Source organism: Podarcis pityusensis (genome assembly GCF_964106645.2).
Source record: "Podarcis pityusensis genome assembly, chromosome: 11".
NCBI classification, from domain to species: Eukaryota; Metazoa; Chordata; class Lepidosauria; order Squamata; family Lacertidae; genus Podarcis; species Podarcis pityusensis.
Window position 1 is genome coordinate 27,288,650 of NC_138036.1, and position 24,806 is coordinate 27,313,455.

At 41.4% G+C, this 24,806-nt stretch overlaps 1 protein-coding gene across 2 annotated transcripts in view; it reads left to right on the forward strand.

Moving 5' to 3' along the window:
* The first annotated feature begins 1,181 nt into the window (after positions 1-1,181).
* Positions 1,182-24,806, forward strand: part of SERINC5 (serine incorporator 5) — a 48,097-nt gene continuing 24,472 nt past the window's right edge. For both annotated transcript variants that reach the window (XM_080972884.1, XM_080972885.1), the window contains exons 1-2: positions 1,182-1,709; positions 20,841-21,008. In XM_080972884.1, the coding sequence (XP_080829010.1) occupies positions 1,683-1,709; positions 20,841-21,008 (195 nt within the window). In that variant the 5' untranslated portion in view covers positions 1,182-1,682. The remainder of the gene's footprint in view (positions 1,710-20,840; positions 21,009-24,806) is intronic.

Genomic DNA, 24,806 nt, shown 5'->3' on the forward strand with positions numbered 1-24,806 from the left:
CAGAGATTGGAAGTCTCAGTATGGATGAATCTTTGTTTCCCCAGTATCTGCTCTAGGCAAAAAACAACAACCAAATGTGTAGGAATCTCATTCCCGTTACATATGCCAGTGCAGTTGTTGAAAATATGGTGATTTAGTAGAAGAAAGGGCTTCATTGGGTGTCAATATGAGCTACAGTATTACCAGAGATGGCTGTGACTAAAAATCATATTCTACAGTGGAGAAAGTTTCTGTATCTGTACCTTGCTTCAGCCTAGACTGGTATGGTAGATTTAGGGCAAGGCCCTAATTCCACATTTATAAAATGAGAGTAGGTTCTACCTAACAGGGATATTACTACCAAGCCCCCTGGTAAGCCATGAGTGAAAATAAGCCCTGAATTCCTGCTTGTTAGCTTTCTTGATACATTTGGTCGGCCACTGTGAGAGAATGCTGGACTAGATGAATTTGAAACAAAGCTGCTCTTGTGCCAGTAAATCCTAAAACATTTATTTTGTGATAATATGGGATGCCTGAATGATTTTTTCACTGAACCCCCCAGCCAAGCAGACCAAGGCCTTTTTAACCCTGTTATCTTTTCTACTGCCCTAAAGATTTAGCATGGGCGTGACTAGTTTCTATCTAGAGATCCCAGTGCGGGAGCAATTCCCTTAATTGCTGCAGCGGTGACCAAAGTTGCTGCTTCCAACATCAGTGTCCCTCTGGTTCGCAGTATAGGAATAATTGCGACAAGCTGTGGGGATGGGACAAATTCATGTGTAAGGGCGGTAGCTCTTCCACCTCATCTCCAGAGCAATCTGCCTCTGACCAAAGGCGGTGGGAGACTATTCTTTTCATGCCCTGCTTGTGGGCTTCCCAGGGGAATCTGGTCGATCCCTGTGGGAAAGAGGACAATAGACTAGAATAAGAGACTTCGGGTCCAGCAGAGAACTGCTCTGATGGCTTAGAAGCAAACGTATTGTGTGAACCAGATCGCAGGAGAAGCAAATCGGAAGCGACTTCCATGCAAACGGCCGAAGGATGGATGCAGGTAACGCAACACCTGCAGAAGCCGCAGAAGAGGCGTCCCTCCTTCCGAGACGACACCAACCTCGGAGGAGGCGTCTGGCGCGCCGGCGCCTCGCCAACTGGCGCCCGCAGGCCGGTAGCTCCGCCCTCTCCTTCGGGAACCTCAATCCCAGGTGCCCTCGCGCTGCGTTTCACTTCGGAGCGTGAGAACGAGGACAGGTGGTCTCCGCCGCGCGCCTGCTTCATTCCAGGCTGCTTCCTCTTTTCTCCCGTCTCCTAAGCGGGGCGGGCCGTTCCTAACCTCCCGCACCGGAAAGCCATTTATCTCCTTCCAAGCAAAAAACTGACGACAGCGGAAGCTTCCAGCGCGCTCGGAGCTGGGCTCGGGCAACTTACCCTGCAGCGCAGAAGCCGAGCTCGCCAGTCTCTCCCGTGTTTGTGTCATGCGTCGGGGCGAGCGCGCCGCGCGCCTCAGGCCCGGCCAGCTGCTCTAGGGGGCGCGTGTGCGCTCTCTGCGCGCCTCGGCAAGCGAGGGCTGGGCGGCTGAGGAAGCCTTCAGCTGCGCCTCGGCTGCTGCCCGGGCGCGAGGCCGCTTGCCTGAGCCAGCGGGCAGGTGCGGACGGAGAGGGCATTTGCGCGCGGCCAGCCCGGGGCTCGCCGTCTGAGGGGCGACCATGTCCGCGCGCTGTTGTGCGGGTCAGGTAAGGAGGTTTTGTTTTTGAGGCGGGGAGGGGGGGGGGCGCGGAAAAAAGCCATTCCCTTCTGTGAGGAGAAGGAGCGAGACGAGGAAGCCCCTCCATTTGGAGGCCACCCTTCTCCTCTTCCCAGGCGGATACGGTCGGAAGCCCCACCCTGGCTGCGTGGCAGGGTCCTTTGGGACTGCGCCAGCGCCTGCTTGGCGGCCGCGCTCGCTTTCGTCTTCCCTGGCCAGGATTGCGATTCCTAAGACGCCTCAGCCTGCCTGTGCCCAGGGCGGATCTGCCCGTGCCAAGTGCTCGGCTTCCGAGTTTAGCTGCTGGGGAACTGGGTCTGCAGAAAGGACTTTCCCTTGTCGATCGAACAGGCAACGCGTCGGGTTTGCGGTGCTGCTCATGGGTGCCAACTCGGGGCCAAAGGGATGGTGGCGGCGGACCCGTTGGCCTGCATTCAGACGCTGCATCAACAGTCAATCTTGTGGCACATTGAAGATGGACAAATGCATGATCATGACAGAAGCTTCCCTGCTCTCGAGCCCAGTTGGTCAGATGTCTAGAGTGAAATCTTGGCAGGGGTATATGCAGCGTTTAGTTTCTGATGGATTGGTTAGTTCATGTGCCGCTTCGATTTAAGATCAGAAACGATTAAAAGGAGCTTACCAATAACCGCAAATCCACTCCTTAGATGGTGTGCGGATTGCTGTCCCTTTTCTCTTCCAATGGCTTACAGTATATGTTTTGTTCAAAGGTATACCCACCATTGAAAGCTTGGGGTTTCTCAAGAGGAACTGTTTTTATTACTATGTTAGATTTTATGCACAAAGTGTTATGTAGCACTTTTAAAGACTAAGAAGTACTGTGTAGCAGATCAAGACAGACCAAATCACACCCCCTCATTCTTTCTGAGCATTGCCAGTTTACAAAATAGGCAGAGTAGGTACTGGGTTATGTAGGTACACACATTTTGGGGGCCCTGCAACAACAGATCATAATTGATTTATTAAAATTATTGGTTGGTAAAATAAAAGATGTATTAGGAGATGATTTGTGAGCCCCCCCCCCCCAAGATTTCGACTGCCTTGGGGGCCTCCACAGGGTTTAATCCAACATTGTTTCTGAGTACAGTTGAGAAATTTTAGTTCCTGAAATCTGGATAGTTCATTTAGTTTGTGGGTTGCTGCTACAGGGACATTTGGAAAAAGGAGGCTAGCATTCAATTGCCACTGTATCCTAGAGTGGAAGAACAAATCAGAATTTCTCTGAGGAAAGCGATACTGCTAATGAATTGTATGCTTTGGCAACAGAAAGCATTTGTCAGTTGTGTTCTCACTCATTACTAATGTCATACAGCCCCACCCTAAATGTATTTGTTTTGGAGCAATTCCTGTTAAGTTCAAAGGAATCCTCTTCCTAATTAGATTATGATAGCCATTCCCAATACATTTCCCAATATTTTGTTTAATTATGCAACAACTTTTCAAACATTGGGCTGTGGTTGTAAAATGTTGACAAAAGAGCTACAGCTGCTAATTAGTGGGGAGAAAACATTGTTTCATTCCAGAGTGGCAATGTTTTTGTTCCCTGAACTTGCCATGCCAAGTAAGTCTAACATATACTTTAAGCATAACTCCAAAAGGGCCTTTTAATTCTCCCTTTTGCTTTTTGTGTGTGAATGTCACCAATGCAGGACAGAAACACACTGAATGTGTCTTCTCTAGCTACTGTAGAGGTTACAGCAGCATATTGCCATAGGTAAAGCACATAAGAAAACATAGCTTTATTTAATGGGAGTAAACTCGGCTTAGATCCAGTAAAACATTGCTTACAAATGTGCTGCTTTAAAATTGCCTCTTTGTGCTGTTAATAGTTTGAAATTCTCCCTAGCTGTACACAACTTGAACAAGATAGCTGAAAATTCTCCTAAAGACAAAAGGAAATTATGGCATACTTAAAAATCATAATTTGCAATTTATAAATATACGGTACTAATAGACAGTTCAGTCTGGAGGCCATAATGTTCTTTTCAGAGTTACACCTTTTCTATTTGTATGTGAAGGCATAACTCTCTGAAAGGAATGGATGAATGAATGAATGAAATTCAACGTATTAGTTCATAGTTGCCTATTGTATCACTGTGAGATTGCAAGCACCAGTTAAAATCTTATCACATGCCACATGTGGCAGTTCCAGTTCCCCATTTGTGGAATGCTATCCTAGGTGAGGTGTCTATTTCTCTCATTATTGGCTTTCAGAAGGAATTTCAAAACATTACTTTTTACCCAGGCTGAAAGATGCTGCTCCTAGGAAGCCTGAAACCATTGGGTGAGAGAATGTGATTGATACCTTTTAAAACATTCTAAAAACAATTTATTTGCACATTGGGCTACTTTGGGAGGAAGCGCAAAATATAAACTGAATCAACAGCAACATCACTGACATATTTCTTATATTCTGAATAAGCATATGTTGCACATCTGTAAAGTCATTTGCAGTAGAAGGTGAATATCATTGTGTTTCAACAATCCACAAATTCAGTAGCTTGGTCACTAGGGCAATTCCAGGCAAAGCTTCTGTTTTTTTTTTTTTAAAGCAATTTATTAGGTTTTACAGTAAAAATAAACATAATAAGCAATATAACATTGATCTTAACATATTTTCACATTTTCTTTGGACTTCCTCACATCTCCCGCTCCCACTTTCATCGTTGTAACGTTTTGTCAGCAATTTATCATCTTATTTAAATTCTTATATCCCTTCTATATTTCATAATCTTATAATTCTCAGAAGGAGCTAAATTTCACAGTCTTACTTATTTTCTTAAAAACTTCTAAATTTAGTGGTGCTCAGTTATTTTGATCTAGCATCTTATTTAGCATTCACTCAAATTACAATACTTTTGTAAATAGTTCTTAAATTTCTTCCAGTCCTCCTCAATCCTCTCTTCTCCCAGGTCACGGATTCTGCCGGTCATTTCAGCCAGTTCCATGTAATCTATCAGTTGTATCTGCCATTCTTCCAGTGTGGGTAGATCTTGAGTTTTCCAATGTTTTGCGAGAAGTATCCTTGCTGCTGTTGTTGCATACATAAAAAATGTCTGGTCCTTCTTTGCCACCCCTTGGCCGACAATACCCAAAAGGAAAGCCTCTGGTTTCTTAGTGAAGGTATATTTAAATACCTTTTTCAGTTCATTATAAATCATTTCCCAGAACGCCTTCACTTTAGGGCAGGTCCACCAGAGGTGGAAGAACGTTCCCTCACACTCTTTGCATTTCCAACACTTATTATCAGACAGGTGGTAAATTTTGGCAAGTTTGACTGGGGTCATATACCATCTATAAATCATTTTCATTACATTTTCTTTCAGAGCGTTACATGCAGTAAATTTCAATCCATTACTCCACAACCTCTCCCAGTCCTCAAACATGATATTATGCCCAATGTCCTGTGCCCACCTTATCATAGCCGATTTAACCGTTTCGTCTTGTGTATTCCATTTCAACAGCAAGTTATACATCCTTGAAAGTACCTTAATCTTTGGTTCTAACAATTCTGTTTCTAATTTCGATTTCTCCACCTGGAACCCTAGTTTCTTATCATTTTTAAAAACTTCTTTAATCTGAGCGTAATGTAACCAATCTCGCACTTTGTCTTTCATTTTCTCCAAACTCTGCAATTTCCAATTGTCTCCATCCTTTTCTAGTATTTCCCAATATTTTGGCCATTTAGCCTCCATATTGGGTCTTTTTCGGGCCTTGGCTTCCAAAGGTGAAAGCCACCTTGGTGTTTTATTTTCCAGCAAGTCTTTATATTTTGTCCAGACATTAAACAATGATTTTCTGACAATATGGTTCTTAAAGGCCTTGTTTGCTTTAACCTTGTCATACCATAAATATGCATGCCATCCAAAGGCATTGTTAAACCCTTCCAAATCTAACACATCAGTGTCTTCAAGAAGTAGCCAGTCTTTTAGCCAGCAGAACGCTGCGGCTTCATAATACAACTTTAAGTCTGGCAGGGCAAAGCCCCCTCTTTGTTTTGCATCGGTTAATATCTTAAACTTAATTCTGGGCTTTTTGCCCTGCCAGACAAACTTAGAAATGTCTCTCTGCCACTTCTGAAAGCACTCCGTTTTGTCCAAAACCTGAAGTGTTTGAAATAAAAACAACATCCTTGGCAATACATTCGTCTTGATAGCAGCAATTCGGCCTAACAAAGAAAGTTTCAATTTTGACCAACTGTCTAAGTCTCTCTTAATTTCTGTCCAGCATTTTTCATAATTGTCCTTAAATAGACTTAGATTTTTTGCTGTTATGTTTACCCCTAGGTATTTTACTTTTTTAACCACATTAAGTTCCGTCTCATTCTGAAACCGTTCTGTCTCTGTATCAGTCAAATTTTTCCCCAAAACCTTAGTTTTCTGTTTATTTAGTTTAAATCCAGCCACCCGACCAAAGTCATTAATCAGTTGTAATACTCTTTTCGTACTGGGCTCTGGCTTCTGCAAGGTCAAAACCAGGTCATCTGCGAAAGCTTTTAATTTATATTGTTTCTGACCGACCTGAATTCCTTCCACCAACCGATCCCCTCTAATCATGTTCAATAGCACTTCCAGAACCGAAATGAATAACAAAGGGGAAATAGGGCAACCTTGTCGTGTCCCTTTTTCAATTTTAAACTCTTCTGTAACCACATTATTAACTATCAGTTTAGCTTTCTGTTCTGAATATATCGCCTCAATCCCATTCTCAAAACCCCGTCCCACTCCCATCTCTTTTAAATTTCCCATCATAAATTTCCAGGAGATATTGTCAAAGGCCTTCTCCGCGTCTATAAAAATTAAAACTGCTTTTGTATTTATGTCTGTTTGCAAAAGTTCCAAAATGTCAATAATGTTCCTTGTATTAGCAAACAGATGTCTACCTGGGAGAAAGCCGGCCTGGTCCTTATGAATTACTTCATTTAAAACTTTTTTAAATCTATTTGCCAAAATGTCTGCAAATATTTTGTAATCCACATTTAAAAGAGAGATGGGACGGTAGTTCTTAAGTTGTGTCTTTTCAGCTTCCGACTTTGGTATTAATGTGATGAACGCTTCCTTCCACGACTCCGGTGCCCTCTTCCCCTCCATAATTTCATTGCTGACCTCCATCAAAGGTTGTATCAAATAGTCTTTTAATGTCTTATAGTACTTGGAGGTCAGCCCATCTGGTCCTGGAGATTTGCCAAGTTGCATGTTCTGGATGGCTTGTTCGATCTCCTGTCGTGTTATTTTAGAATTCAGGATTGTCCTATTTTCTTGTGACAATTTAGATAGTCCGTTTTTTGCCAAAAATTGTTTAATCTCAACATCGTCTTGCGGCCCTTGGGTGTATAATTTTTTGAAGTATCTCTGGAAACACTTTCTGATATCCACTGGATTCTGGATGTTTTTTCCATCAACCTCTAAGTTTGTAACAGTATTTAATCTTTGTCTTCTCTTCAACTGCCAAGCTAGCAGTTTTCCACATTTATTCGCCGACTCAAACGTTTTTTGTTTCATTAATTTAACCTTCCATTCAATTTCCTGATTTATCAATTTAGAATATTGTGTTTGATAAAGTTTAATTTCTCTCAGAGTTGGCTGTGACTTCGGATTCACTCTTAATTTCTTCTCTAATTCTTTTATTTTATCCAAGATCTTATCTTTTTTCTCATTTTGTGTTCTTTTCTTTACTGCATTCTGTTGTATCAAGAATCCCCTCATTACAGCTTTGCTTGCGTCCCAGATTATTCTTTTTTCCACCATATTATTCATGTTTATCTCAAAGTAGTCCTTCAAAACTTTTTGGGCCTTCTTGGTAATTTCCTGATCTCTAAACAAATTGTCATTCATTTTCCATCTAAAGGATCCAGTTGGTAATAGTGTCATATCCATCTTTACTGCATTATGGTCGGAGCAGGTCTTTGGGCAGATTTCCACTTTTCTGACCTTAGGTGCCAGGCCTCTAGAAATCCATATTTGGTCGATTCTTGTCCAGGTCAGTTGGGCTTCAGAAAAGAATGTTCCCTCTCTTCCTAGTGGGTTCTTTGTCCTCCAAATGTCAATCAAATCCATATTGTCAGTCATTTCAAAAAAGGTTTTAGGTAGTCTGCCGTCTTTTGTAACATTTTGACTTTGTGACTTGTCCATGTTAGTTGATACGACCCCATTCATATCTCCCATCATTATGATGTTGTTGTAGTCCAGATAGTCCAGCATTGTCTCCTGCAGCTTCTTGTAAAATTCCGATTTCCCTTCATTAGGTGCATAGATTCCTAATATCAGCAGTTTCTCTCCTTGATATTGTATCTCAATAGCCAAAATTCTTCCATGTTCATCTTTAAATAGGAATTTAGGTGACAGGCTCTCTTTTGCATATATCACCACGCCTCTCTTCTTAACTTTGTCCGACGATACAAATTCCTGACCCAATCTTTTATTTATTAACACTTTTCTGTGGAGCCTCGTCACGTGTGTTTCTTGTAAACAAATAATGTCCAATTGTTCTTTTTTTAATATATGAAATATTTTCTTCCTTTTTTCCGGAATATTACAACCATTAATATTCCAGCTCAACAGTTGCAGAGACATCCTGAATTATCTGGTTATTTTTCAAGGGATGGTATCTTGTTCTCAGAATCTTCAGGTTCCACAGGTGCTGGTGTTGGTACTGGCGTTGCCTCAGGCCCAGAAGGTAGTTCAATTCCTTTTTGAAGGTCCTCTCCGTATGTAGACAGGAATTTGTCTCTCTCTTCCAGTGTTCTTACTTTAACCTTTCTCCCTCTAAAGGTAAAAGATATTCCTTGGGGAAATTCCCACCTGAATGGAATTGCGTTGCTCCTTAGTAGTTTAGTAAGTTCAGAATAGGCGGCTCTAAGATCCAGCAGTAATCTTGGGATATCTTTATAGATTTCAATTCTTCTATCCAAAACCTCCAGTGATTTTACGAAATGTAGGCCCAAGATCTTATCCCTTTCTTCCTTTGATCTCAATGTTATCAAACAGTCTCTGGGCCTCTCCTTCTTTATGAATCTTCCAAGTCTGAAAGCTGACACGATTTTAAAATCCTTTTCTTCCAAATTCCAGAACTTGGAGAATTCTTTGGTCAAAAACTCAGTTAGATGTCCTTCTTCTGCCTCTTGTAGTGATCTAATCCTCAAGTTATTCTCACGATTTCGCAGTTCTATCATGGAGAGATAAATCTGATGTTCCCCAACTTGTTTAGTGAGTGGTCTTACCTCTTGCTCTAAATTTTCTAATTTTTGTCTGGTGTCCTCAGCCAATTTCCGATTTTCTGCTGAGGCCTCCGTTAACTGTCCAATTGCTTGTGCATTCTGTACCACTTGTGTAGTTAATTTATTTAGACATTCTGTATTTTTGTCAATCTTTGCTGATTGCGCATCTACTTTCTTGTCCAAAGCTTCCAGTTTTTCAAAAATTTTGTCTAGAACAGAAACAGATACTCCTGAGGCCATATCTTCCAATTGTAACTGTTCTGCTTCGCCCTCTCCCTCCACTTCTGAGGGCAAAGTAGGTACAGATGATCTACGTGTCTGCGAGGCTGAGGTTAGAGTTGTTAAAGTTGTTTGTTTAGCTCTCCCTCTTTTTCTTGTGCCACTCATTCCAACGTTATCTGTCAGTCAAGGTCACACTGAGTTATTCCCATGGGAATGGAAAGGCCCAGAGCAAGCAAACAACAAGGGAATCGAAAGTAAATGTACATGTAAAGTCACTGTTTTAATCCAATCCTCTAGAGGGAGCTTAAAATGTCTTTCAGAGTCTAATTTAATATCCAAGAACCTTCAGATAAAAAGCAAAGCTTCTGATTCATTCCACCACAAATATAAAGCCATGTGTAGGGAGATGGATGCAGAGATGACTACTTCAGAATGTAGGTAAACTATATCTTGTGCCAGGATGCAGTAGTTGTGGCATGTTTTGTGAAGCAGAAGGGTTTCTCCTTTCTTTTCTGTAAAAAACAATACCTTTCCTAACCTGTGAGTATGGCATGGATGGGCAGGAAAATGGTGGAAGATGCTGATAACAAGCAGAAAATAAGAGACTAAGTATCTGAGGAGCAAAATAATAAAACTGGATAAGCATGTTCCCCTGCAGGTACTGTTGGATTACATCTCTCACTTGCCAATGCTAGCTTGGGTTGATAGAAGCTGGAGTCTAACAACATATCGGGGGCTTCGTGTTGGCTTATCCATGCAGCAAAGGTTTAGCAGGCCAGCCCACTTCATAAATGCCTTCGTCAGGGGCACTAAAATGTCCTCCTCACTCATCTGTAACCAAATGGCCCTACAAAAGTGATGCATGCATGTATTTGGCTGCTTTGGAAGGGGGAGTGAGAAATCTGTGCTTCACTTGCTACTAGAAAGAGGGGGGAAATGTGGCTGTCAAGTTTTTATTAACCAAACATGGTGGACCTCTCCTCAGTTTATCCACACTGGTTACAAGAGCTACAAGGTATATAACCTAGAATATTGACATTTTATTCAAGGAAAACTGCTGGAGATTGATAGAACAGAAGCAATTGTTTAAAAAAATTCCGCAGAGGCATTCTAGTTCCAACACATTCTTAAAAACACCAAAAAAGAATTAAAGTTTGGACAGTGTGTTTTGAAAATGTTTGGCCAAAACAGGATTTTAGGTGTTCCATTATGACTTAATTAGTTTTAGGTCATTCCAGTTCTTCCTATCCCTAAGAGTGTATAATTTCCCAATAATTTTTTTTCTGGGATGAGTCATTGTCATGCACATCTTTTGTTCCTCAAATAACAAATATTTGCCTTCACTATGCTGTGAGCTCTGACAGCGAATCTTAATAGCATGAACAGGGTCGGCTCTGAGTTTTAGAAACCAGTCATCCTTAAATTTCATAGGAGTACTGTGGTTAATCCTGGAGTGTTTTTTATATTAGTCATGGAAATGTTACTTTGGGGGTGGTGCATAGGAAACAGCTGCTTGAATTACATTGAGTAGCTGTCTCTATGCAGCATGCTATACATGTTCCATAACTCATCATGTGGATTAAATAAACGCCTTTGCACTATTTATTTCATAAAAAAATATTTTATTCCATAACATAACATTTATATACGACTTGATTATAACCCCCCCTCAAAGAAAAACACAGTTTGCTATTTGTTTTCATGATAATTCAGTTGGTAGAACATAAGACTTTTAATCTCAGAGTCGTGTATTCAATCAAGCCCCACATTCAGTGAAAAATTCTTGCAGGGGATTGAACTGAATGACCCTCATGGTTCCTTCCAACTCTACAGTTCTATATGCTTCTATGACTCTAGACATTGTTTACAGCCACTACGTATCTAAGTTTTCTGTACAGCAGTTGTGGCTAAATTGTGATGTCCAGATGTTGCTGTACTACAAATCCCATCATCCCTGATCCTTGGCTGTGCTTCGTGGGCTGACAGGAGTTTGAGTCCACCAATGTCTGGAGGACCCTAGGTAAGCTACTTCTCCTGTACAATATATTGATTCCTTGCTAGGCAACCAGAGCCCTGTGGTTTTGATATGCACAGCAATACAAACTGGAACTATCCTTGCACAAGGCAAAATTAGTTACTGCAAGTTATCTAATATTAATGAACTTGGCTATATCTTTGGCCATTGGTACCTAACCTCAAAATAGTTGCCCGTCTAGTTTTAGACTCTGCAGCTGCTTCAAAGCACATGCCTCCCCAGCTGTCTTCTGAAGACACAAAGCAACTCAGACCTAATTGCAATGATTTCTAAGTTCTCTTTTTGTGGGTACTCAGCCATCATATAGGTTATATCCTGGCCCATTGCTAGTCCTGCACGGTTGTGATTTGCTTTTGCTTACATAAAAACATCTGCCCTGTTTCACAGGAAACAGGATTTTACATATGGTTTTTCTGTAGCATTCTCTTGAGACTGAAAAGATGACCTCTGTTTTAAATAAAGCTGCTGCAGTGGAAAACGTTAGTTATAATTGTTTCTTTTCAGAACACATTGTATATAAATGAAATGCTGACAGCCTTTCACTGTGATGCTAAGACAAGGTTGTTGGTGAGACTGTGCTTCATCTTGTCAGATCTCCTAATATTACATTTAGCAATGTTTACATTTCATTCTGATTTATATAGCTTTAAAGAGTAAACTTTAAAAGGCCTGTCAGATTTCTTGGGTCCTCTTCTTCTGTCATAGCTACTCTGTTTGTAGAAATAATGCTTTATGATAAAATGTAGCAAGGAAAATTAAGTATCAAAATATTGTAGTAAGTTCTGTGAGGTTTGGGGATGATGACTTGTGAATACAACTTGAAAATGTTTCCAGAAGGGTAGACATATTAATCTCTTGCAGCAAACCCAACGTTCTTGTGGCACCTTAAAGACCAACACATATGGCACATATGGCATTTGATGAAGTAGATTCTAGTCCAGGCTTCCTCAAACTCGGCTCGCCAGATATTTTTGGCCTACAACTCCCATGATCCCTAGCTAGCAGGACCAGAGGTCAGGGATGATGGGAATTGTGGTCTCAAAACATCTGAAGGGCTGAGTTTGAGGAAGCCTGAAAGCTATGTGATAATGAATGTGTTGCTGTTGTAACTGGGTCCCACAGTGGGTCATAACAATATAAAATACAGCATTAAAAACATATCAAAACAAATTACAGTCACGCCTAAAGCGAGTCCTAAACATATATGTATCACAAGTGTCAAAGACCAGGATAAAAAGGTGTGTCTTCAGCAAATGACAAAACTGTAGAATGAAGGTGCCAGGGGGTTCTTTAAAAAAACCACAACATTGGTTCTGTGTTTATACTACACAAAGACATACAGTCTACTAGTACTTAAATTTTGAAGACGCATTAGTGTGTCATAGATGTCCTATGGTTTTAAAGGCCATCTGTGCTTATCAGCAGCAAGGAAAGTCCCCCTTTCCTTGCAAGCAGTTTTTCAGGGGTTTCCTGAATCTGGTAATTCTTCTAATTGTTTACGCTCCCTAAAATTACTGCATCTTCCTCTGAGGCCCGAGGATGAGCATTTTAAAGTGTGGATAAGGGAACCTTTTGGACTCCACAGGCCAGATTGTTAGCTGGATCTGCCTTGTGGGCCAGATGTGAGAGGTGGGCAGAGCCTCCCATTGTTAGTCGCCCAGCATCACCATTATGTCAGTTGCAACGTGTTGCTAAAACAGGGTTTCCTTCCCCACTTCATTTTAACAGGCATGTAAATCCCTTCCTGAATCAGGAAGAGGTTTGCATAGAATCTTGCCAAACTGAGCAGGATTAATTCACCAGTCATGTGCATTGAGTGCAGACTTTAACCCCCACCTTCCTACACATCAGATGATGTCATTAGTGGCCATGGTTTGGGGGAAATGGTTTTGCAGGCCAATTTGGATCCCTTGGTGGGGTAAGACTGACCTGCAGCTTGGTGGGGCAAGACTGACCCCCACTTCTGTTTTAAAAGATTAGTACAGTCATACCTCGGGATAAATATGCTTCAGGATAAGTATTTTCGGGTTGCGCTCCGCAGTGACCCGGAAGTAACGGAGCGTGTTACTTCCAGGTTTCACCGCTCGTGCATGCGCAGACGGTCAAAATGACATCACACACATGCGCAGAAGCATCAAAACGCGACCTGCTCATGCACAGATGCACTGTCGCGTCTTATGTTCTGTTCAGGATGCGAACGGGGCTCTGGAACGGATCCCGTTCGCATCCCGAGGTACCGCTGTACAGAAGAGCCTGCAGCATAACGTAAACTATTAATAAAAATAATCTAGAAGATGTAGTTATCTTATCTCTGTGCATTATAGTTTAAAAGTTTAGGGCTTGCTGCTCTGTGAAGGGCAAAATGGGTTCTTAAATGGTGCAGCTTTTATGTCGTGTCATAAAAGGTTTGTATTTTAAATACCTTTGCTTATCTTTACACTCACTAAACCTTAGGAAAGGGTAAACTTCACCCAGGAAAAATAGTATCAAATAAATTAGAATATCGAACAGAACTTAATAAACACAATTAATTGAAATTACATTACATGCCTCTGCCTAGTGTCCCTCATCGCTATTAAAAGTTGCAGGGAACAGGGTTTCAACCAATTCCACATTAAATGTTGACTGTGCTTTTATAGGAACTTGGCTGTAAAATTAATTCTGGAACATAATCTATTTTAGGAATGGTTTTCTGAGTTGTGATACAAGACAGGGAATGGTCTGGCCTTGTCCTAGGTATTGTATATTCAGTGCCTGGTGTGGAACAAAAACCAATGAGTGAGAACTACAAAAGACTTCATCATTTCAAATTGAGAGAGCAGGTCAGTCCATTCAAATATGGACAAATAAGATTATCTTTAGTCTAAAGTTACATTACTAAATCTAGCTGGCAATTGATACATTCCAACTACCTGTGTTAAGGATATTATTTCGTAAGATAAACCTCTTCAGAGATTAAACTACATCTCTGAAATACAGTAGTTACTAAGGGGAGGTATTGCACGGATAAATGTTTGAATTGTATGCAAATGTAGTCTTAGCATTTAAAAAAATACTCCATACACTGTAGGGACAGGATTTAGCCAGCTACAGTTATAACTAGAATTCCTATGATCTCCTAAAACTATTGACCCAAAGGCCACAAAAATCCCCTTAAATCTTATTTTAAAATCTGGCATTGTCGGGATAAAGGAGATAAATGCTCTGCTGTTGTTCCCCTGAGAACACTTCACAGCTGTGACTGGACCAGCCAATCAATATTACCCCAGCAAGCACTCCAGTAAAAAGCATTGTATGATGCTGTGGAGTGTTAGCCTTTGCTTACAGAATTGTACTGAGGGGTTAAGGCAGCAAATGCAAGCAAGTCAGTGGGACTTGCAAGCAAATCTGTTTAGGATCAGTGTGCCAGTTTTTACTGTTACTGTTTCGCTGTCTGCTTTTCTTCAACTTTTATGAAACAAATACTAAAAAGAAAGCGAGAGAGCAAAGGGGGGGGATCTTAATCCTTCAATTGAGATGTTTTTACATTTAAATCCTTATGTGAACATAAACCAGCTATTTTAACTGTATGCTTAAAAAGTGCACGCCAGTAACTTACTTGAAGTTCTTTCATGTTTCTGTATTTAATACAGTAAGCCTGCAATTTACACACATTAAATTTGTGCGCATTCCACTTTATGTGCTTGGCAAAAAATAAAAGGGGGGGAAAGGGGGGAAGGCATCGGGGGGGGGAGGCTTCAGTAATCCCACTCACTCTAGCACCCAATGTGTTTTGACTATACACAATTTTGGCTTTAGGCACTATCCCCAGAAACATAACCCCTATGTATGTTGCAGACTTACTGTACATGAATTTGTTGCTGCTATTGCATTTGTATCCACCCTTTCTCCATGGAGTTCAGATAGATTTCTTCAGATGTGAGCAGAAAGCCAGTAATATAGTGGTAGAGTGTCAGAATAGGACCTGGGAGACCAGAGTTCAAATCCCCACTTATCCATGCAGCTCACTAGGTGACTATGGGCCTGTCACCAACTCTCAACCTAACCTACCTCACACGGTTGCTGTGAGAATAATATGGAGACCTATGTAAGCCACCTTGAGCATCTTGGAGGAAAAGTTGGGATATAAATGCAACAGTTTTCTTTTCTTTTTTCCTCCTGGAATACCTTGGTTAGTAGGCCTGACTTTAAAGCTAAAATGCATCGCTTTCTTCTTTAATGGCTTCCAGTTGTAATCAAATAGTTACCTTACAACTCCTTTCTTCTTTGCATAAATATTCTATATACCGTAGTATTCTCTTTCCTTACACTTTCCCTCTTACTCCTGCAGTCTTCATATGATGAGAAGCATGCCAGAAGGTTCATTGTGGGTGGAGCAGGGTAAAAAAAAAAGCTTATTGGAAGATACTAGAAGAGCATCTTATATTTTGCCCTTACTTTATCATTATTCTAATAAACTTAGGGGAGTTGGTTCTCATCTGAAAAATAATAGATGCAGTACATAAATATAACTTGAAAGTACTGTATCTGGGCAAATGTAACTGGTTCAACTAGTTATTAAATGCTTGGAAGTAGTAGGGCAACTTCCTTTACATCTTAAGGAGGGGACAGCCTTCTCTCACTCTAGATTGCCAGATGTGAGAAATGTTGTTTACTTTATAGCTTTCCCTGCTTGTATGCCGATCATTATTTTTATTCTTATTTTTGCAACCTTATAGACCTGATAGCACCTCCTGAAAAATGAAGGGCTCATAGATTTTGTTAATAGCTTGCTGCCACATTTGTATATTCGTTTGGTATTTGATTGGTGGAAATATTTCTTTTTTATCTTTCCATGTATTTATAACATGTAACCAAAATTTTTCTTTGTAAGGACAATAGTGTGACATGTGCTGCAGCTTTAGTCAACTTTTATTTTTATTATTTAAAAAAAGCAAGTTGGGTGAATGCACCTGCCTGCAAGATTACAATTTAATAAACCAAGGAATGAAGGGAATTGCAGTTCCATTTACTATAAAGCCCCTTTTTTCTATTAGCATATACAGTTATTCTGAGATGACGGTCAGTTCTTAAGTAGGCGACAAATGAATTCAACTTCAGCAAACGCAGAAATACCCACTTGTTGAAATTGTTGATAAGAAGGCTTAAGGCAAAATTCCAGTTGCTGTGTTCACTGAGAAAAAAAATGAAACCACTGGGTGTGACTTCTTCTACTGCAAAGTTTTTTTTAATGTGTTTCTTTATACACCTCAGAAGAGAGCTCAGCACAAAAAAGCCAAATAGAATAAAGCTCTTTCTTGCTATTTTAAAAAAAAATACCTAAGCCAAATATGAATACAGTATATGTTCCCTTTGATACTGTCCTTCTGAGAATGTTCATTGCTTCTACTGGCCTATAAGAGGGGAAAAAGGGGGAGACTTCCCAAGTCCACTGCTGGGTAATACTTTTATTAGGATCAACCAAAAAGTCACAGCAATGTGGCAAACTGCTCAGTTCTCCAAAATTCTTCAACAGGACAGTTGGTATACAAAGCAGTGGATGTCAGACCACCAATAGCAGTTTGAAGAACCTCCATAGGGCAGGATTATGGTTTGACTGTAATCTGCCCCACAGGCCCAGATGTGGATCTGGGCAGATGGTTTACAGAGGCCCAAAGGACCTAGCTGCAGGGATTCCAAAGGAGGATGAACGAAGTACCAGTGATCAGTTCTAAAGCTTCACTTATAATGCAATGCAGAGATCCTCTTTGTTATGACTTGGGACAGACTCCAAAAACAGCGAGCGCAGAGCCAACCCCTTCCCGTGAGGCTGGATGAGGTGGCTGCTTCAGGCGGCAGTCTCCAAGGAGCGTCACCGGAGTTCTGCGAACCAGCTTTGCTGCTGGTCTCCCTAGCCACTAGGGGCAGAGAGCGACCAGCAGCAAAGCTCTGTGGAGCTTCTCCCCTCCTGCCAAGTTGGTGAGAGGGGGAAGCATTCCACCATCCAGCTTTGCCATCAGGCAAGGAGATGATTCCCCATTCCTGGCAGTGTGGCATGGTTTTGCACTGGCTTCTCTTGAAGGGAGTAGCCAATGAAAAGCCCTGCTGCCAAGTGAGAGGGCTTGGGGATTCAGAAAGGATCTACCTTCCTGATTGGGGAGACTCCTTGTGGAGTTTGCACTCTCATCACTGGGGGCGGGGGTAGCAGAGGGGTGTTTCACTGCAGGTGCCAAAGTACCTCAGGCCCCCCATGACCAAGTGCATCATGACTGTCCATACCTGGGCAAGCATTACATGCTTTACTTACACAGAAACATCATATGTATGGTAGTCTGCCAGCTATAGTCTAGTAGTTAATCACACCTGCCTTTGTGGTCTGTTTCCAACTCCCTCCCATCCATTTGTCAGATGAGGGAATTGGTTGCAGGCATCCATGTTGCACAGGTAGCTCGCAACTCCCTAGGCCAAGCTCTCAAAGCAAGCAGATCTTGCAGCATGGACCAATTAGCACCAGGTTATCTTGACTACCAAATGCTGTTTACAGGCCTTCTGGGACCGTTTCACTGCCTGGCTTTACACAGACTGATAAGCTGTTATTGCATGTTGAACTCAACAGGAGCATGATATGCTAAAGTAAGGTCTGGGATGGTGTAGTAAAGCTTTGCCAAACCAATGTGGTGGCACATCTTTACATGAGAGCCACCATGTTGAACATGGATGGGAAGGCTGTGGCTCTCGAGATCTTGCCAAACTCACAATTTTTATCAGCCTCAACCAGCATGGCCAAAGGTCAACAAAATCCGGTGGACCATGGGTTTCCTACCCCTGATGCAGAACAATTTAAAGTGACAGTTGTGATATCTAAACCAGTCTTCTTCTGGCATAGTTCATTTACCAGGCCAACAAAGTTTTTGTGTGGTAATGGCAAAGGCACACTCTTCTTCCTTTGAGGATATAGATAGTGCCACATGTGACATAGGTCCTCTGTGTGAGTGCCCAGTTTACATTGTCTCCTACCTTTTTTGATAACACCCATTTGCCACCCACATGGAGAGGGCCAATCAACATATGGCATAGGGGACATGCCCCCAGGACACAGCTCTGCAGTGAAATATGCTAAAGAGATAATTATGTATAGAAAGTGTAAGGGATAATATATTCTTATATTAGCTTTTAATGTTCGGATGTGTTTGTCTAGAATGATGACTGAGCGACATCCCTAATACTTTGTATTTCCCTATCATACCTTATTCAATGAATTTATACAGTATGCCAGCTAGCACTGAATTTCCTTGTGTCCCATGCTTGTTTGGTTTGGTGTGTTTTTTCCCATATTAAGTGAAACAGAGCTCTTTTGTTAAGATGATCTAACTCTTCACCATTCAGTCTGTCACAAAAGCTTCACAGTGTGTAGTAAATTAATAATGGTTCAGTAAGGCTATTCAGTCGATTCTTGCGTGTTTTTGGATGGCATGAAGTAAGGGCAAGCCTCTAGGTTCCTGTTTACTCAGTGGAAACAAATAGAATTGGTGGGAGTTTTTGTCTGAGTAAAAAAATAGGAAAAAGCTTTACTCTTAAGCCTGGAAGGGTCTGAGTTGTAAGGCTTGGCTTTCAACATTGTCAGAAGTAATTGGTATTAAATACCGTACATGGATTGTGTTTTGCTTGTGATATGCCTTTCTACAACATAATCCATTTTTTCTTATACAAATAATTCTATCTGTAAAATATTTGGAATGTATTTGATCAGGTGCCCCTGTCAAAATTTTGCTGCCACCACCAAGCATCATTTCCCTTCAGAACTTTTCTTTCTGACTCTTGTCACTCTGGCTCTGCCAGATCCTAAGGACTACTAAGATCAGTGAACACCAGGGTCAGCCATGATGGACCACTGCAGCAGCTAATTTTGGCTCTGAGCAACTTTAGTTTGGTATGGAGAGGTTGAGAAGATGCATGTGTGAGATCTTGGCTGACAAGGAGATTTAAGCTTTAACAAAAGATAGGGGCAGATGTAACCTACATGTTACATTAATGGTACGATTAGCAATCTCATTGTAGGTTTTACAAAATTAAATTCCTTGCGTATGTAGGCAGCATTTGACATCAGCATAATCGTGAATGGGAAGGGGAGGTTTAAGCCTTACCTCCACATTTGCAATCCTACCCCACAATGTGGCCATTAACACTGGGGAAAACACACTTGATTTTTACCAAGATTGTAAAGAATTAAACTTTTTTTTTCCTTGAGCACTGCAGTGCAAATGAGTCTCTCCTCACACACACACCCCGAAAAGAAAACCTCACTTATTTTGAGACATCCACAACATGGTTGGTAGTCATTGCATTAATATAGCAGGAGTTGTCAACTTTTTAAGGCCAGTGGTAAATTTTGAATTTTTGAGCCGGCGACGTGGATAACATCCCATTTGGTCACTTAGAATCATAGAATCGTAGAGTTGGAAGGGACCAAGATGGTCATCTAGTCCAACCCTCTGCAATGCAGAAATCTTTTTGCTCAAGGTGGGGCTCGAACCCACGATCCTGAGATTAAGAGTCTCATGCTCTGCTGACTGAGCTGTCTACTTCTTGCTCCCTTTTCTTGGGTTTCTCACATATATAGAGGCAGAAAGAGAAAGTGCCTGCATGGACACACTTTGCTTTTTTGACGTATGTGGTTCAAAGCTGGATCAAGTAGAACTAAACAGAGCCCTGAAAAGCACATAAAGCTGGAAGAGGAAGTGAGAAAGAGTGTCACTCTTTCAACTTCTTTCAGTTCAGTTGCTTTTTAGGAGAAAAGTTAACCACCATCGCCATGCCATGACCAAGGGCGCTAACCACCTTCACTACCTCATGACCAAGCAGGGCAATAATAATACCACGATTGGAAGGTTTATTCATTTATTTAGCTAAACTTTCATAAATTATATCAAGGCAGCTGTCAGTTTTTAAAAAGTACAATAGTATATAAAGACCCATAAAACATCAGTAGATACTGGTTGGTTAAAAAGCAACATATTGTGGAGGCTTATCTAAACAGTACAGTTTTCAGAAGACATCTGAAAGAAGGCAGGGATGATTACTGCCAAACTTCTACAGATAGGGAGTTCCACAGGGCAGGACCTGCCACACTAAAGGCTCCATCCCTAGTGAAAATGAAGGCTAACCAAACCACCAGAAGTGCCCCACCAGAGAAGTTCTATGTGATCAAGGTTGGAGTATAAGGGATCAAATGGTCCTTCAGATACTTTGAACCCAAGTTGTGTGTGGGACCTCAAGGCCACCCTTGCTGCTATAGGCACCAAATCGGTAACATCGTAATGCATAGTTTGGCCTATGTGTTTAGAACTTGGAGATGCCAGTTACACCTTTCCCTGTGAAAAAAAAAGTGGATAAACAAAGAGGATAGGAAAACCTTGTTTCCATCTCTAATCAAGTGGGGTGGAGGGGGAGAGTTTCAAAGTCTAGTTTCACTAGCAATTAGGTTTGCTCTCCCATTCCACCATATGCAGTATTGGAATCTTTCATAGCTCTTGGTGCATCTATTAAAAACATCTCTCTGGATTATAGTAAGTGATCAATGAGCTGTGTTCGCTGATGTAAAAATTATAACAATGTTAACATTTTTTATTATCATTGATTTCCTCTAGTTGGCCTGCTGTTGTGGCACTGCTCCATGTTCACTCTGCTGCAAATGCTGCCCAAAGATAAAGCAATCCACTAGCACCCGCTTTATGTATGCACTGTACTTCATCTTGGTGACTCTCATCTGTTGCATCATGATGTCGGAGACGGTAGCAAAAGAAATGAAAGCACATGTAAGTAACTGGGTTTTTTAAGGAAGGAGAGGGCAGGTGCTGATATCGGTTGTTAAATGGAATGACTGTCATTTCTAGTAAAAAGCACATTAACCTTGGCTCTTGACAGAGGTTTGGGTGGAGAAACTATCATTTGCATTATCTATGTTCCAAATTAGCATTAAAATGTTTAGTGTGTTTTTGTTTTTTTAAAAATCCCACTACTGTCCTAAGACTGTTAAAGGCTCACTGTCTGTTGATTTCATCCTGTGTTTTGCTTTGAAAACGGAGAAGTAGGAAGAGCCAGGAGGAGTAGGAAGGGACAGTACAAAGGGTAATTGTTTGTATGAAGGCAAAAGATTACGGCTCTTTGAAACTTGAGTGTTTGGCAGATTTAAAAGAGAGAACACAAGTGACTCAAGCAGGTCCTTTGTTGGAACTCTTAGCCTCTTTCTCGTGTTCTAATGCTCTGCAGCAACGTGTAGAAAACTCAAGGGCCTCTCAAGTTTATTGTGTAATAGAACAGATCCAGAAGCAATAATTGCTCTTCTGCAGAGAGGAATACTGAATTCTGGTTTCTCACTCTTTTTTCCATCTCCATCCTGATTTTAATGCAACTGCTGTTCCCATTCATTCAGTTGGAAAATGATTGCATTATTATAATGATTGCCAGTTACAGACAGCTCTGACACATGCACCCTGCATATGAAGGATTGACATAACCATGGGGGTGAATCTCTAGTCTGCAGACAATACAGTTCATACAAATACCAGCACTGCAGTTTTCCTCATGCTTGTCTGGAAGGAAGGCTCACAGATAAACAGTTGATTACAATTCAGGCATCATTGTAAGAAGCATGGCAGATATCAAAGAGGTAGGGATGGGAAGAGAGAAGCCTGAAAACTCTGCAGAGGTATTTTCTTTTGATGTTTGCTGCCTGTACAGTGGTACCTTGGGTTACAGACCCTTTGGGTTACAGACGCTTTGGGCTACAAACTCCGCTAACCAGGAAGTGTTGCTCCAGGTTAAGAACTTTGCTCCAGGATAAGAATGGAAATCGCGCACCAACGGCACAGCGGCAGCAGGAGGCCCCATTAGCAAAAGTGTACCTCAGGTTAAGAACCGTTTCAGGTTAAGAACAGACTTCTGGAACAAATTAAGTTCTTAACCCAAGGTACCACTGTAGAAGAAACAAGTACTGTACTGCTGCCATTGTTCGGTACAGAGCTGGGGCAAAAGTGACCTGATTGCATAAGCAACCCTATTTGCAGGTGTGTTTGCGAAGCAGAGAGAACAAGAAGTACACCACGGAATCTGCCTTTCAGTTTCAGTAGCATTGCCACTTGATCAGAACTGGGGGGCTGGCCTTCAGCAGGGAGTTATGAGTAGTTGTGACAGCTCCCTTCTGACTCTTCATGCCTACTTCTGACTTGATTTTGTTTGCTTAGCTTTCTGCAGTCTCCAGACTTGGCTAACCTCTAGTTTGGGGTCTTGATCTAGCCACCATAAGCAATTTTTTTCTGCCCCTATCCCACAAAAGATCCCACCATTCATGGCAAAAAGTTATTAAGAAAAATAAAAGCAGGCACAGCACTGAAGTCAGTGGAGCTCAGCATCCCGATGGGGATATAAGTTGCTCCCTCCCTCATATGATCAGAGAGAAGGCAATAATTACCCCGCTTTAGCTGTTCTTCACAGATTAGGAGAGTCTCTCTCCCCGCCGCGCCTCCTGTTCTTCTGTGGGAAGAGAGGGAGAGGTAGCCAAACCCATTGCTGGCATTTAGTCCTAGGAGGGTTGACCCAAGATTTGTGCAGTCCTTGGATCAAAAAAAGTTGGCCACCCCTGGCACAAGCAGTTCTTCTTCTGGAAAATCTTTAGTAGTAGTGTTCATCACTGCATATTGGTACGGAAAACACCAGGCTAGGGCAGCTACAGTATTCTGGTCTGATTTTTATAAATGAAAGTGTTTGCTGTTTCAAGACTGATGTTCTGGAAAATGTTTATTAAATGTTTCCAGACCTTAACAAAACAGTGTGGAGTAACATGCTTCCTCAGCAATTTAGCAAAGGACTGATAATGTTGGCCAAGTTTGTAGAGACTTCATTCTTTAGTTGCCAAACTGCCTTCTTTTTATAGACTTCCATCCTCAGTTTTGTAATTGCTTTAATTCACCCCTTAGTGGAAGTGGCCTTAGACTTTCATCAGTCAAAGCAGTCATTTGATGGTGAGACATGATTTCTAGGTTTTGTGCCCTTTAAGCCCAGAGTCCAAATTTTGTGGTTTTGCTAGCCCTACAACTGAGTGGAAATTTGAACCTGGCACTCTCTAGTCCTGGTTAAACACTCAAAGGTCTCATCCGCACTTACCGGTACCTTTTGCCCCTTGCTTTATAGGCAAAGGTCCATGCTTTACTGATCTGTGTCCAATAGCTCTGCCCTTCCCTACTCCGGCCGCCATTTCCCCCAGAAAAACCTGCTCTTTAACTCTGAATCAGAACAAATGGCAATTTGGGTTTTCTGTGCATTTCCATTTGCTCTGATTCAGCAGTAAAGAGTGGTATTTCATGGGGAAAGTGTTGGGGCATAAAGAAAGTGTACTCCGACAGGGAATGATAAAGTGTGGACCTGTGTCTAGAAATGTGGCACAAAAGCATGTCTGGATGCGCCTACATATTACACCACCATGGTTCTGAATTCAGAGCTTATTTTATGGCTCTTTGGATCATGGCCAAGGTTTGGAGCTGTTGGCATAAGCAAATGGAAGTATTTCCTATATCTCAGAATAATTATATTATGTTCCTACCAGGCATAGTCTACATCTTGCATATTTTCCCTTATCCAGAGACCGTTTAAGTGAAAATATTTTTCTATACGTTGTTTTCTTCCAATTCTGCAAGCTGCGTTTAGCCTTGGAAGAGGTTCTTGGAGAGTTGGCTCTGTTCATAAGAGGGAAAAGGGAGTGTTAATGGTGTTCTGTTCAGCTGTGATAAAAAGTTCAGTTAGTCCACACACATGAGGATATAGAGAGGCCTTTATTTTAGTGTAAATGCTTGTATTTGTATATCAGTGCTTCTATTTTCAGGCTGCCTTGGTTGTGAAGGGGTGGGAACCAGTCTTCATAGGGGACACAGCTGAAGTATAGAGCTTCAGATCAGAAGCTTGCTTTGTAAGATGTGTTTTCTGAGCACAACTCCACATTCGTGTGGTGAGCTTGAGACCAGAATGCGTAGCTGGCTGTTCTTTTTCCATGAGCGAAAGCACGGCCACAAAAGCAAATATTGAGTAAACGAGAGCTGGAATTTTCCCCACCTTTCTGGTATTTTATTTCTGCAACAGTTTTGTAACTAATAAGCATTTCATGCTGTTGGGAGTTGTTGGGTTTTGTTGGGTGGGGATACTTTTTCCGTGGTAAAATAATTTTTAAAAATATTTTATTCTTACTACTGTGTATTATCAATGAAAGGCGATACAGAAATGTTTCAGACAAATAAACTAAACAACACTAAATCACTAAATCAAGATAGTGACCCTCCAAATGCCACTGAATTCCATCAGCCTAAACCAGCATGAAGAATGATCAGAGATGACAGGAGCTGAATCTAGCAATATCTGAAAGGTCACAAGTTTCCTACCTGGATTTGTTCAGGATCATCCATGTAGCACTAAAATATGGTTTAGTGTTACAAATGATCATGGTCAATCTTTCTGGCATGCTGTTAATGAATACCTTTTTTGGAAAATACAATTATTCCACAAAAGAACATGTAACTTAATTTCTAAATAAAGAATTGGCATATCTCAATATTTCTCTCCCAGAA